This window comes from Quercus lobata, chromosome 11 (genome assembly GCF_001633185.2).
Source record: "Quercus lobata isolate SW786 chromosome 11, ValleyOak3.0 Primary Assembly, whole genome shotgun sequence".
NCBI classification, from domain to species: domain Eukaryota; kingdom Viridiplantae; phylum Streptophyta; class Magnoliopsida; order Fagales; family Fagaceae; genus Quercus; species Quercus lobata.
Window position 1 is genome coordinate 56,274,731 of NC_044914.1, and position 12,497 is coordinate 56,287,227.

The 12,497-nt window shown below is 36.5% G+C and overlaps 1 protein-coding gene across 1 annotated transcript; it reads left to right on the forward strand.

Annotated features, from left to right (window-relative positions):
* The first annotated feature begins 405 nt into the window (after window positions 1-405).
* LOC115967962 (epidermal growth factor receptor substrate 15-like 1) lies at window positions 406-10,829 on the forward strand. Its single transcript, XM_031087139.1, has 13 exons — window positions 406-852; window positions 1,482-2,589; window positions 3,314-3,520; window positions 3,616-3,836; window positions 4,661-4,735; window positions 5,395-5,466; window positions 5,550-5,648; window positions 5,778-5,849; window positions 5,926-6,040; window positions 7,086-7,154; window positions 7,446-7,788; window positions 9,097-9,220; window positions 9,858-10,829. Exons 1-13 carry the CDS (start codon window positions 703-705, stop codon window positions 10,422-10,424), a joined length of 3,222 nt encoding a protein of 1,073 aa, XP_030942999.1. The 5' UTR covers window positions 406-702; the 3' UTR covers window positions 10,425-10,829.
* The last annotated feature ends 1,668 nt before the right edge of the window (window positions 10,830-12,497 follow it).

Below are 12,497 nucleotides of genomic sequence, written 5' to 3' on the forward strand. Positions count from 1 at the left end.
TTATTATAATAGAAAAAAAAAATTTGAAGAATGAACAGTAGTAGCCCATCAGATTTGATGAGTTACTGTTTATGAGCCAAAAAAAAAAAATTTGAGTATAGAAAATCCATTGGAGTGACTTTTTTTGGTCTCATTCTCTATTATAGAGAGTATTTTACTTTTACATAGACCATTAGAGATGCTCTAAACCCAATAGTTCACTCCATTTCAAATCCTAAATTCAAATAGAAAAAATTACATTAATTTTATATTATTTATTTAGTTAAAAAAAAAAGAAAAAGAAAATTATCATAGTTAGGTAATGGGCCGGAGGGTGGTGAGTGGGTCTGGGCCAATGGTAGTTTTGAGAAATGACTAAGAAGACACAGGTAGTTTTGTCCTTAAAACAGAAAATTAAAAACATCCATCATTTTTTTTTTTTTCAATCTCCCTATCTCTCACTATCTCCATCTGTTTTCTCTTTCATCGAATCACACACCCAAAAATATAAAATTCATTTCGTTAACAAATCGAAAAAATCGAAACCATATTTTTTGATCGTTCCCGGTGCTTCTCACCATAACGATTTCTTTCTCATGCACTCGTACACGATTTCGATCACTGCCTTTTTTTTTATTCCAATGTTCTGATCGATCCTCCACACACACACACACGCGGAGGCTGTTTTGAATTTCGGCGGCGGCGGCGGCGGCAGCAGAAGAAATGGCTTCGGCGCAGAACCAAGCGCCGAATGTGGATCTCTTCGATGCGTATTTCCGTCGCGCCGATTTGGACCGCGATGGCAAAATCAGCGGCGCCGAAGCCGTCTCCTTCTTCCAAGGCTCCGGTTTGTCCAAGCAAGTTCTTGCTCAGGTCTCTCTCTCTCTCTCTCTCTCTATCTATTTGTGTATGTAATTTGATATTGAGTTGGATCGGATTGATTCGAAAATTTTGATGTATTTTAGTTGTTTAAGCTTTTGTAAATGTTATGTAGTTATCTGATTGGTGCTAGGGTTTTTTGGATGCTAAATTTTGATATCAATTGGAATTTCGATTATAGTTAGGAACATGTGTACGTTAGAGCTGTGTGCAATGGGACATAGAATGGGTTAATGCATTGAATAAAGTCTTCTCTTTTTGAAGAGTGTTCTTGATTCACTTTCGGGAGTGGTCAAAAAGGATATGTCTTTTAAGGATAAATGTGGCGACTGTGGTTATTTTGTTGAGAATTCATAGCTGACTGCAAAATTGTTGTTATTTTGATAGTAATTACACGCCTGTCGCACTGAGATAACAGAGAGTATTGACTTTTAGATTTTCTTTACTGTAAATTTTAGTGCTTGATATAGCTCTTTGGGGGAATTTCTCGTCTTGCAGCTCCTTTGGTGCCTAGCATTCTTAGTTATATAAGAAAATGAGAACAAAATTATGGGTAGAATGAACATGAGAGAAAGTGTATGATTAAATCAGTTTTAGTTTTATGTTGGTGTCTTTATCTGCAGATATGGGCAATTGCCAACCAGAGCCAGAGTGGTTTTCTTGGTCGACCAGAGTTCTATAATGCCCTTAAACTTGTCACTGTGGCACAAAGTAAACGAGACCTAACCCCTGACATAGTGAAGGCAGCATTGTATGGCCCAGCTTCAGCTAAAATACCTGCACCACAGATCAGTGTTACTGCCATGCCTGCACCTCAGTTCAATACTTCCGCTGCTGCATCAGCTCCTACCCCTCCAGTTGGTCCGGTTACTCCAACGTCCTCCCAAAATCTTGGGTTCAGGGGACCACAAGTTCCTCCTAATGCGGGTATCAACCAGCAGCATTTTCCTTCACAAGGAAGTCAGTTGATGAGGCCTCCACAGGCTGTAACTTCCTCTGCTCCCCGCCCGACACAGGGTGTTGGCATTCAAGGATTAACTGGTGGAGTCGCTGTGGCTGGGCCTCGCCCTCCAAATCCAAGCATCTCAAGTGATTGGGTTGGTGTAGGGACAGGTGCCTTACAAGTCCCAGTCAGTGGAATGAGTACCTCAGTCAGTTCTGATGGATTTGGGCTGGCAACATCTGGATCGCCTGCCACACTGCCACCTAGGCCACAAGCAACACCTGGAATGAGGCCATCCGGACAACCGGCTAAGGATTCTAAACCCTTGGATATATCTGGAAATGGTTTTGCATCTGACTCAATTTTTGGTGGTGATGTTTTTTCTGCTACCCCATCTCAACCAAAGCAAGATTCTTCCACACGTACAATTTCTGCAAGCAATTTACCAGTCTCATCATCAGTTGTTCCGGTATCTTCAGTGATCCCGCCTTCTTTGCAGACTTCACTCACAACACAGCCTGTTGGTGGTCAGCGTCAGCAGGTCCCGGCACTTGCAAATCAGTACCAAAAGGTTTCAACACAGACCACTTCTGCATCTAGATCATCTGGAATATCACTTGGTGCTGAGATTTCTGCTTCCAGTCAGTCCCAGCAGTCATGGCCTAGGATGAGTCCAACTGATGTTCAGAAGTATACCAAAGTATTTATGGACGTAGACAAGGACAGAGATGGGAGGATTACTGGTGAAGAAGCCCGCAATTTATTTCTTAGTTGGCGACTGCCAAGAGGTAGAACTATTTTTCATTATGGAATGTATCTTTGGGCTTTATGCCCATTACTAAATTGCTAATGCGGTTTATGAAAGGTTTATACTTTCTTGTATTTTCTTTTAGTCTGAATGCATAATATGCTATCAGTTTAAAGCTTCTGCTATCCTTATATCTGAATTTAGGTTGCCGTGAATTATTGTTTCTTTCCTGTTTAACTTCCTGCTGGAATGTTTATTCAAATTATTAAGTTATGGCTTTAAGTGCCCAATTTCCAGAATGGTCTAGATCATCTGATATATAACTCTAGCATAGAAGGAGCTTGGCTACTGGGTCAGTTATTGTGCGTTTGTGACTTGTGTGCTGTTGAATATCTTTGGTGATCACAAAGCCTCATGAGTTTGCACAAGCTCCATGTCATGGACCTATTGTTGTATAAGATGGGTTTTATCATGTACTAATGAATTTTTTTTTTTAATCTTGGTATGCTTAATGTTCAACTCTAGCAGATAATTTTATTTACAGAAGTTTCTAAAGTTTAGTGGCTTCCAAAGACTGGCTTTAAACCAGGAAAGGTCTATCTTCGTATTTTTTAAATTCTAAGGCTCAACATAGCCAGGTCTAAGGCTATGTCTTGTTTTTTGGCCCAACTTCTTACATATGTTTTATGCAGATAATTTCTTAATGGCAGCTAATAATCCCATGATCACATTGTTCTCACTAGTATATATTGTTCATATTTCAGAGGTTTTAAAGCAGGTGTGGGACTTAGCGGATCAGGATAATGATAGCATGCTTTCTCACAGGGAGTTTTGTGTTGCTCTGTATTTGATGGAGCGGTATAGAGAAGGCACTCCTCTTCCAGCAGTGCTCCCAAGCAGCATTATATCTGATTTACCTACCCCTGGCCAACCCACCAACTACTCCAATGCAGCATGGGGACATGCGCCTGGTACTCTTCCACACCATGAATCTTTTAGTTTATGGTACCAACTGTTGCAATTTATTACAAAATAGATCCTATCTTTACCCTTTTTTTGTTCAAAGGTTTTCAACAACATCATGGGATGCCTGGTCCTGGTGCTCGGCACATGGCAGCAGGAAGGCCTCCGAGGCCTGTTGCAGTCCCTCAGGCTGAAGGGTCACAGGCCAATCAGCAGAAGGCAAAAGTTCCAGTGTTGGAGAAACACCTTGTAGATCAACTCAGTACCGAGGAGCAGACCTTGCTCAATTCAAGGTTCCAAGAAGCAACAGAGGCTGATAAAAAGGCACTTATTCTCTCTCTGTTTCTTGCATCATTTTTCTTTAGCCATTTGATCTTTTTGCTGGATTCCCATTATTTGCTATATCTGGGGATGTTGCAGTAAAATTAGGTGTCCAATGACATTTGGTTTCTTTGACTGGTTCTCCACTTGATTACCCTTGTGCTCTACTCTTAGCCATACCTTGCAAGCTGAACACAAATATTGCATGATCAACCACCAAGAGAAAGCTTTTTCAACCATGCTGTGCCTGTAGCCTTTTTTAATTGTTGAAATCTACATCAGTTTGGTAGTGTTTGTTCTTCTATTTCTTCATTATATTTATTTCACTTGGAACCCTATACTTTTTCGTAACCTCTTTATTTAGCATCTAAATTTATCTACTATTTTTAATATCACATTTCTGTTTTTCCCCCCTATCTTTGTATCTTACATATTTTGTACCATAGTTCTCTGGTTGTTAACTTGTTACAGGTTTATGGTTGCATACAATTGACCCGTTCACCCTACCCAAGCCCTTTGTGTTTCTCTTCCAGCAGCATAGCAAATTATAGATGACCCTTCTTGCAACATTGAAGTTTTAACTTTTGGTTTTGCCCTGAATTTTTTGTTTTCTTTTATTATTTGTTCCAATTTGAAGATCTATGCTAAGGTGACATAAAAGCTTTCTGTTGTGACAATGAGTCTTTAGCGCATGGCATGGTATAGACTTGAATATACTTTTTATCATCTTCACCTGGTAGCTTTTTTTACTTTGACCAAGATTTTGTGTTCCTCTTTCCTTCAAGAGTTGCTAATCATCTTTTGACCTGATCCTTTCTTAATTGTAGGTAGAAGAACTGGAGAAAGAAATATTGGATTCTAGACAGAAAATTGAATTCTGCCGCACTAAAATGCAAGAACTTGTGAGTATATAATGTTCTTTTTGAAGGTTATATGACATTATATGTGTGTTCCTTTGATTGTTGTTGGGGATCTAATTGTTACATATTGATAAATGAAAATACTTGTTTGTCCTTTTGCCTACAGCTAATGACAAGCTTTTATGAAAAACTTTTTAAAACTTCACTTTTTCAAAATACAAGTATACTTCAACACACTTTCAACCAAAAAAAAAAAAAATCAAACACACACAATATATGCAATGCTCTGCAAAATAGTGTTTCCTTTGCATGTGACATTGTTAGTTATGATAACTGAAAAAAAAAAAACTGTTTTGATGCTAGCAGCATGGACATGTCTTTAGTTATATAATCCACCTAGGTTTGTTTGTTTGTTTGTTTTTTTTTTTTTTTTTTGTTCCCCAAATATGAAAACAAATGACTTAATTTAATCGTCAATTTGTTAGTAGACCTCTTTTTTCCTGATCTTTATTCTGATTGCAATCTGTCTTAAGGCGGATAAAAAATGTAAAGACATCATGTTTCTTACTTTGAACTTATAGGTGCTTATTCTGGATGGCTGGAACTGCACTTGTTTCTACTATTCTCTTTGTAGTCAGAAGCAATGATGCTTAATTATTCCGCTATGTTTTCCCTAAATTTATTTTTCACTTTGGTACAAGGTTTTATACAAGAGCAGATGTGACAATCGCCTTAATGAAATCACAGAAAGAGCATCTGCTGATAAACGTGAGGTATCTTTTGGATGCTTGAGCTTATGTATGTTTCCTCATGTTTCTTTTGTAATATGGGCTCAATGATCAGTATCTGTCTTCAGGTCGAGTCCCTGGCCAAGAAATATGAAGAGAAATACAAGCAAAGTGGAGATGTAGCCTCCAAGTTAACTATTGAAGAAGCAACATTTCGTGATTTACAGGTAGCCATAATTTCTTTTCATGAATGACCTATAAATGGCCTGCCGTTGGTCATTGAAGTATTAAAAGTGTAATTGTGCTGGTCCTTCTGTTAGATTTATGTTAAACAATCTTATGCTTTTTATTTGTAGGAGAGGAAAATGGAGCTTTATCAGGCCATTGTTAAGATGGAACAAGATGGCAGTGCTGATGGCGTTCTTCAGGTATGTCTTCACAAATTTGGTCTGGTGCAGGCCTATTTAGAACTTGCTTATGTTGATTTTCAACTGCAAATTTCAGGTTCACGCTGATCGTATCCAATCAGATCTTGATGAACTAGTAAAAGGTCTAAATGAACGCTGCAAGAAATATGGATTACGTGCAAAACCAACCACATTGACTGAGCTTCCCTTCGGTAAGTTTTTGTCACTTGCCCTGTTTTGTTTATTCCCTTTACCCAATAAGGAAGGCTCGGTAATCCTTCACTTCTTTTTCTTTTTGTTATGTGGGAAAAGTCTTTGCACTGTAATTGGATATTAATATTAAATTATAGAAATCTTAAGTTGAAATGTGATTATGAAAGGATGACGAAAGATAGGGAAAAAAATAATATTTATTGCAAACATTTTTGTTATGAACTACCTAAGCATTCATTTAAAAAATTTCTATCTTTTCCTTGTTATTATGTGGAATGCAACATTTTATTATTTTAAGACGGTTCCTTAACAAACTTTTTGTCCCTCAAGCTATGCTTGAGTCCTTTTGCTTGCTGGTAAGAAACAGTGACACTTGTCTGTGAAATACTCAAATTCTTTTTTCCATTAAACAATGAAAAGCAGGTTTTTTTTTTTTTTTTTTTTTTTTTTTTTTTTTTTTTTTTTTTTTTTTTTTTTTTTTTTTTTTTAAAGGTAAAAGTTATCTAAAATAGTACAGTGAGGTCCATAAATAATACTAAAAAGTGCAATGTGACCTATGAATAATAGCAAAAATAAGCTGAATAGTAAAATAAGCTGGCTTTTTAATTTGGAGCCAAGCGCACACTAAATGTGACTTATTAATTGCTATCTCCCCATTTTGAGTGTGAAATAGTAATGCATCTGACAAGGATGGATTGATTATTGAGAAGAAATGGTGTTGCAGCATGATTGGACGGTGCTGCCCCAATCATTGACCTATATTTTTCCCTTCTTCAAGGCTTCAGTTGATTTAATCCCAATTTGCTATTAGTTCTGTCAGTATTATCCTGGGTTTGCCTTTTCTGTTCATCCAATTTTATTTTGATGGTTCAATTGTTACAGCAAGTGCAGGAGGGGGGATTCAAACTGTGTTTCTCCTCATAAAGAAGACCAAGCCATTGAGTTACAAGGCTCTTGGATTGTTTATCCTATTTCATACTGCTGAAGATTTTGTGTTGTGTTATATTGCATTCACTTACCTGAAGTGTTTTTATTATTTTTTAGGTTGGCAACCTGGGATCCAAGAGGGTGCTGCTGACTGGGATGAAGATTGGGACAAGTTTGAGGATGAAGGTATGCAAAAATAATTCCGCGTAGGATGAGATCAGTCTTTACTTATTAACTTAAAGAGATCTTCTGGGCATATCAAGTGGCATTTCACCTTTGAGCATGTGATGCATTGGGTTACCAATCATGCATTGCTACATACACAACAACAAAGCCTTTGTCATTAATCATTTTCAAATAAATATGTTATGATAATTGTCTTGCATATTTTGGTATTGCCATTTGTCCCTTATGCAATGTGCTCTGGTTGTGAGCCCGATGCCTGTGGTTGCTAATGAGTAATGTCCAATTTTCCAGGATTCTCTTTTGTTAAGGAGCTCACTCTTGACGTCCAAAATGTCATAGCACCTCCAAAGGAAAAATCCAAATCAGCTAGTAATGAAAAAGCCTCCACAGTTGAAAGTCCAACAGCGGCTTCACCTAAAGCTGATATTAAGGTGGAAAAACCGCAGACCATGGATGAACAAGCTGTTGAAAATGGATCGGCATATAATAGAAGTGAAGATGAGTCCGCAAAAAGTGCCCTTAGCAGTCCCTTTGCAAGGAGTGCTGTTGAAAGTCCACCAAGAGAATTCCCTGATTCTAACTTTGACAAGGCTCATAGTGCAGATGCCTCACCCAGTAATAAAGATTTTCAAAGGTATTCTTCTAAAATTGGTATATAAGTTTTTGTCTTGCAATATGTGCTTAGTTGACGCTTATTAATGCAGCACCTTGTTTCAACATTGAATGTGTATCTTTTGATTGAATTGCCCATTAAGATTTGTATGTCTTCTTCTTTGTTTTTATTTTGGTGAAGTGTTATTGTTCCCTCATTCTCTGTTCATTATGCCTTTTACTCAACAATATATCAATTTATTCTTATTATCACTAATGGGCCTATCTCAACTATCAGAGGTCATTATTTTAATGGTTTTTTCCTGAGTCTACTCTATATGAGGAGAAGGTATTTGGTATCAAATGATATCATATCAACGGTATCAAAATCCATTAAGTGTGAGACATGTCAACAAAAAATAATTAACCCACTAACAATTGAAAAACATGTATTAGTGGGTAGTTATTTTTGCACACATGTTTCTTGTTTATTAGATTTTGATACATATAACGTGGTATCATTTGATACAAAATACTTTTTCCTATATGAGACCCTTTCATCTTTCAATATAAATTATTAGTTACCATGTCTGATGTATTCAGAGAGATGGATAAAAGAAAAGGAAGCTATAACTTAATAAAAAGAAAAAAAGAAGCTATCATGTCCAATCTCAAAACATTGCATTGCAGTCTTTTTGACATCTGTTTGTCCTTGTGTGGCATTTATCTGCAGATAACAGATAATACTGCTGGTCTCTTTCTTTGTTTGATTGTTTTTGGGTTTTTTTTTTTTTTTTGGTGTTTTTTGTTGGGGGGTGGGGGAGCAATTGGAAGTAAGGGGACGCAACACCAAAAACTAAACCTCACAAAAGGAGTGAATGCCACTGCTCATATGGCTACTAGTTTTAGTAGTCATTGCAAGTGATAGCAATCTAATCCTACGTGTTCTCTTCTTTGTAAATGGTGATACCTTTGACTTCTGACATTTATCTTTAATTCATGCATCTCATCATCATTGGATACATTCATGAGGCACATTTACCTGCCATGACTTTGTTCATGTATACATAAATTGAAATACTCATATTCAATACCCCATGTTCATGTCAAATGGTAACAGTTGAATGCTTGAAAGTACTGTTTTTTTTGTTGCTTCTGTGATTTAAGTTTATTAGTAGCTTTTAGAATACCAGTGCATATCTTAGCCGTTCTACGACATTCTCTGGTTTGTCGTCTCCACTGGATGTAAATCTTATAATTTATATTACACGTATCTTTTTTTTTATTTTTTTTTATTTTTAAGAATAAATATTATATTACACATCTAATTATGTATTTACTATATGTGCAGTGATGGTGGTGCGGGGTCTATGTTTTCTGGTGATAAGAGTTTTGATGAATCAGCTTGGGGAACATTTGACGCTAATGATGATGTTGACTCAGTGTGGGGCTTTAATCCCATCAAAACAACCAAGGTATGCAAATCTACATAATGTTATTGAATATTTTATTTAACAAAGAACTTGACGTACTATAGTCACGCTGCAAACATATCCTGTAAACCTTGTGAAAAAGCAATATAATATATTATGTAAAATAAGAAACATTTGTTGAAGTAAAAATCTAGAAAATAAAAAGGAGGGCCAAGCCTAATAAGATAGCATGTATACAAAAGTTCCCAACATATGAGCATGTATTCCTTTAAAATTTCGTAGGTTGATGTAATTTCGCATTATTTTTCTTCACTCTTAATTGACAACTCAACCAATCCCACACCCTTAATAAGATAATTCTTGAGGTGGCTCAAAGATTATTTTTGGGAAAAGTTAATGGATGGGTATTGGTTTAAGAAATATTTTTAAAAACTTTTTATGGGAAAAGAAAATAGTAACTGATTTTTTGAGTCTTTTATATTTCCCATAAAAGTGGTATTAAAACTTTTTAAAAATGATCCATTAACAAATGCCCTAAGGGCACCCGTTAACAGGACCCATTAATTAATTCTATGGCTTTGATTGTATGGCCACTTGAATCTTTATGTTTGGTCATTCATTAATGTGCTGGGTTCTAAATTCCACATGCTTTTATATAAAAATAACTTGAATTGTGCAGGAGCCTGCTCAAGAAAGAAATGGAGATAACTATTTATTTGGGTATGGGGATTTTGGTCTAAACCCTATCAGAACAGGGTCACCACAGGCAGGTGGCCTTTTCCAGAAGAAGAGTACATTTGCTTTTGACGAGTCTGTTCCTAGCACACCCGCTGGCCTTTTCCAGAAGAAGAGTACATTTGCTTTTGACGAGTCTGTTCCTAGCACACCTGCTGGCCTTTTCCAGAAGAAGAGTACATTTGCTTTTGACGAGTCTGTTCCTAGCACACCACTCTACAGTTCAAGCAATTCGCCACATAAATATGAGGGGTCAGGGCCCGCTTTTGATGGCTTTTCAAGATTTGATTCTTTCAGCACGCACGACAGTGGCTTTTTTGCCCCACGTGAATCTCATACACTAGGACGATTTGATTCTGTTCTCAGCAGTAGAGACTCTGATCAAGGTCATGGATTCCCAACCTTCGAAGACTCGGACCTTTTTGGATCTGAGCCATTTAGAACATCCATAGATAGCCAACCTGCCAGTCAACCTGCTAGGAAAACATCTGATAATTGGAATGCATTTTAGCTGGGTGGTTCTGCATCTTATCTGTGTGCGCTTTTCTCCGTTAAAACCTTCTGAGTGCTGTTTATTTCATGACGATGCAATCTTTGGAGTGGTTTGAGTCAGCATGCTTTGGTTTGCAACCATCGAGTGCTTGTAATGTATTTTTGTATTACACCTTGTGTATCCATCCTCCCTTTTATCTCTCTTTTAATTCTTTTTCTTCCATTTACATTTCTAGCTCTTTGGGTATTCTTTTTTTCTTTTCCATCTTTGTCAATCTCTAGTTCTGTTAAAAGAAATCTTTTAAATATATATATATATATATATATTTTTTTTTTTTTGTAACACATTGATGAGTGTGTATCTTATCATCAAGGAGTTCTCTTTGTTGTATGCAATTAAAAATCTTAAATAAATTTTTTGGTCGCTGATGTGTTCTATGCAATTATTGAATAAATTTTGTTAAGTCATGTGGCTTTATTGGGATCTTTCCATTGAATAGAATGTATATATGCATTGCATAATTATATTGTTAAGGGTAATGGGCCAAAACTTAAAATTAATTTTTAATATGTTTCAGTGGGTGGCTCATTGCCTTTCATACACCCACCTCTTCCACTTCTCTCTCTCTCTCTCTCTTCTTCTTATTCGTCTTATCACTTCGTGTGAAGGGTTTGACCAGTAATATGGCCTTCTTCTTCGTCTTATCACTTCGTGTGTGAAGGGTTTGACCAGTAATATGGCTTAGCCGGATCTGTATGAGATTCTCATTGATGATGAACTTGATGTTTTGGGGGTGTGGAATCTGGAAAGAGTAGTGTAGCGATCAGTGTCATCGCTTGTAAGATTTATCTCAATAGTTTCGACGGTTGTAACTGGTCATAGAGATGGCAATGAGACGAGGTTGGTAGATCATAGGTGCTCCATCCCTTCTTTGAGGAGGGATCATTACAGGTCTGGATTATACATGGTGGAGTTATTTTGCCATCCTTATTAGGTAGGGTGATAGCATTAACATTGACAAGGTTGAACTGGTCAAGTCAAGAAAAGGTGGGGACATTTTGTGACACCCTAACCACCTGGAGAGTACTCTTCTGCTGCCCAAAGCATATGCACTCCCTCACTTTTAAGTTGGTTTTATATTTTGGAATTTTGCCCGCACTGTTTCATTTGGTTTTTATTTATGAGGTTAAGTGGGAGGATAGAAAATAGTGGGAGGAAGGAAAAATAGGAGGATGAAAAATATTTTAATTTTCCTCATTTTTGTTTGGTTGGGAGTAGAAAAGAGGAGAGATGGAAAACGTAAGTTTATATAAATTTATGCATAATCACAAAAATCACATCTAAACAAAAACAAAAAAAAAAACACAAAAGAAAGTAAAATGAAAAAAAATAAATAAATAAAAAAGAAGAAGAAGAAAAAAGAATATGAGCACCGGACAAAGCCCAGTAAATCAAAAAAAAAAAAAAATGAAAGAAGAAGAAGAAGAAGAAGAAGAAGAAGCAACGTCCAAGAGAAAGGAAAAAAGAGAGAGTAAAGAATTAGAAGAGCAACGCGGATGAAGCTCATGTGCAACTGTACATAAGCATTTTCGTCCAAAAATGATGCCCAATTTCTCTTTTTAGTTTTCTCCTCATTTTGGAGAGAACTCTTTGGTGGGCTATGAAGAAAATACCTGAACCTCACTATTTATTTTCTTTTCTCCCCATCTAACCAAATACACTCCAAAAAACTTTTAATTTCCATTTTTTCTCTAAAATTTTCCATCCACTCTATTTTACCTCCATACAAACACCCTATTTTACCTCCATACAAACACACTCTAAAGGGAATGGTCAAAATGGTACCGGTTAAATTAATTTTTAGATCTTTAATGATTTCCATCTCCAGGTATAAGCACCTAAAATTCAACTCGTGTTAATTAGCAAGAAGTGAAAACAATACTCATTTAAATTAAAAAATTTCAATAATCAATTAACTTATTATAGCTCTTGGGTCATTTCAATGCTGTCTCTGTGCGTTATATATGTGCAATTTAGGTCTTAAGGACTAAGTCAGGTCTAATATATATAATAGGTCTTATGACCTACCAT

Excerpts from the sequence above, each read along its gene's own strand:
- LOC115967962 (XM_031087139.1), top strand. The coding sequence starts at position 703 with ATGGCTTCGGCGCAGAACCAAGCGCCGAATGTGGATCTCTTCGATGCG. Across the intron at positions 3,521-3,615 it reads AGCATGGGGACATGCGCCTG|GTTTTCAACAACATCATGGG; the intron begins GTACTCTTCCAC and ends TTTTGTTCAAAG. Across the intron at positions 4,736-5,394 it reads GCACTAAAATGCAAGAACTT|GTTTTATACAAGAGCAGATG; the intron begins GTGAGTATATAA and ends CTTTGGTACAAG.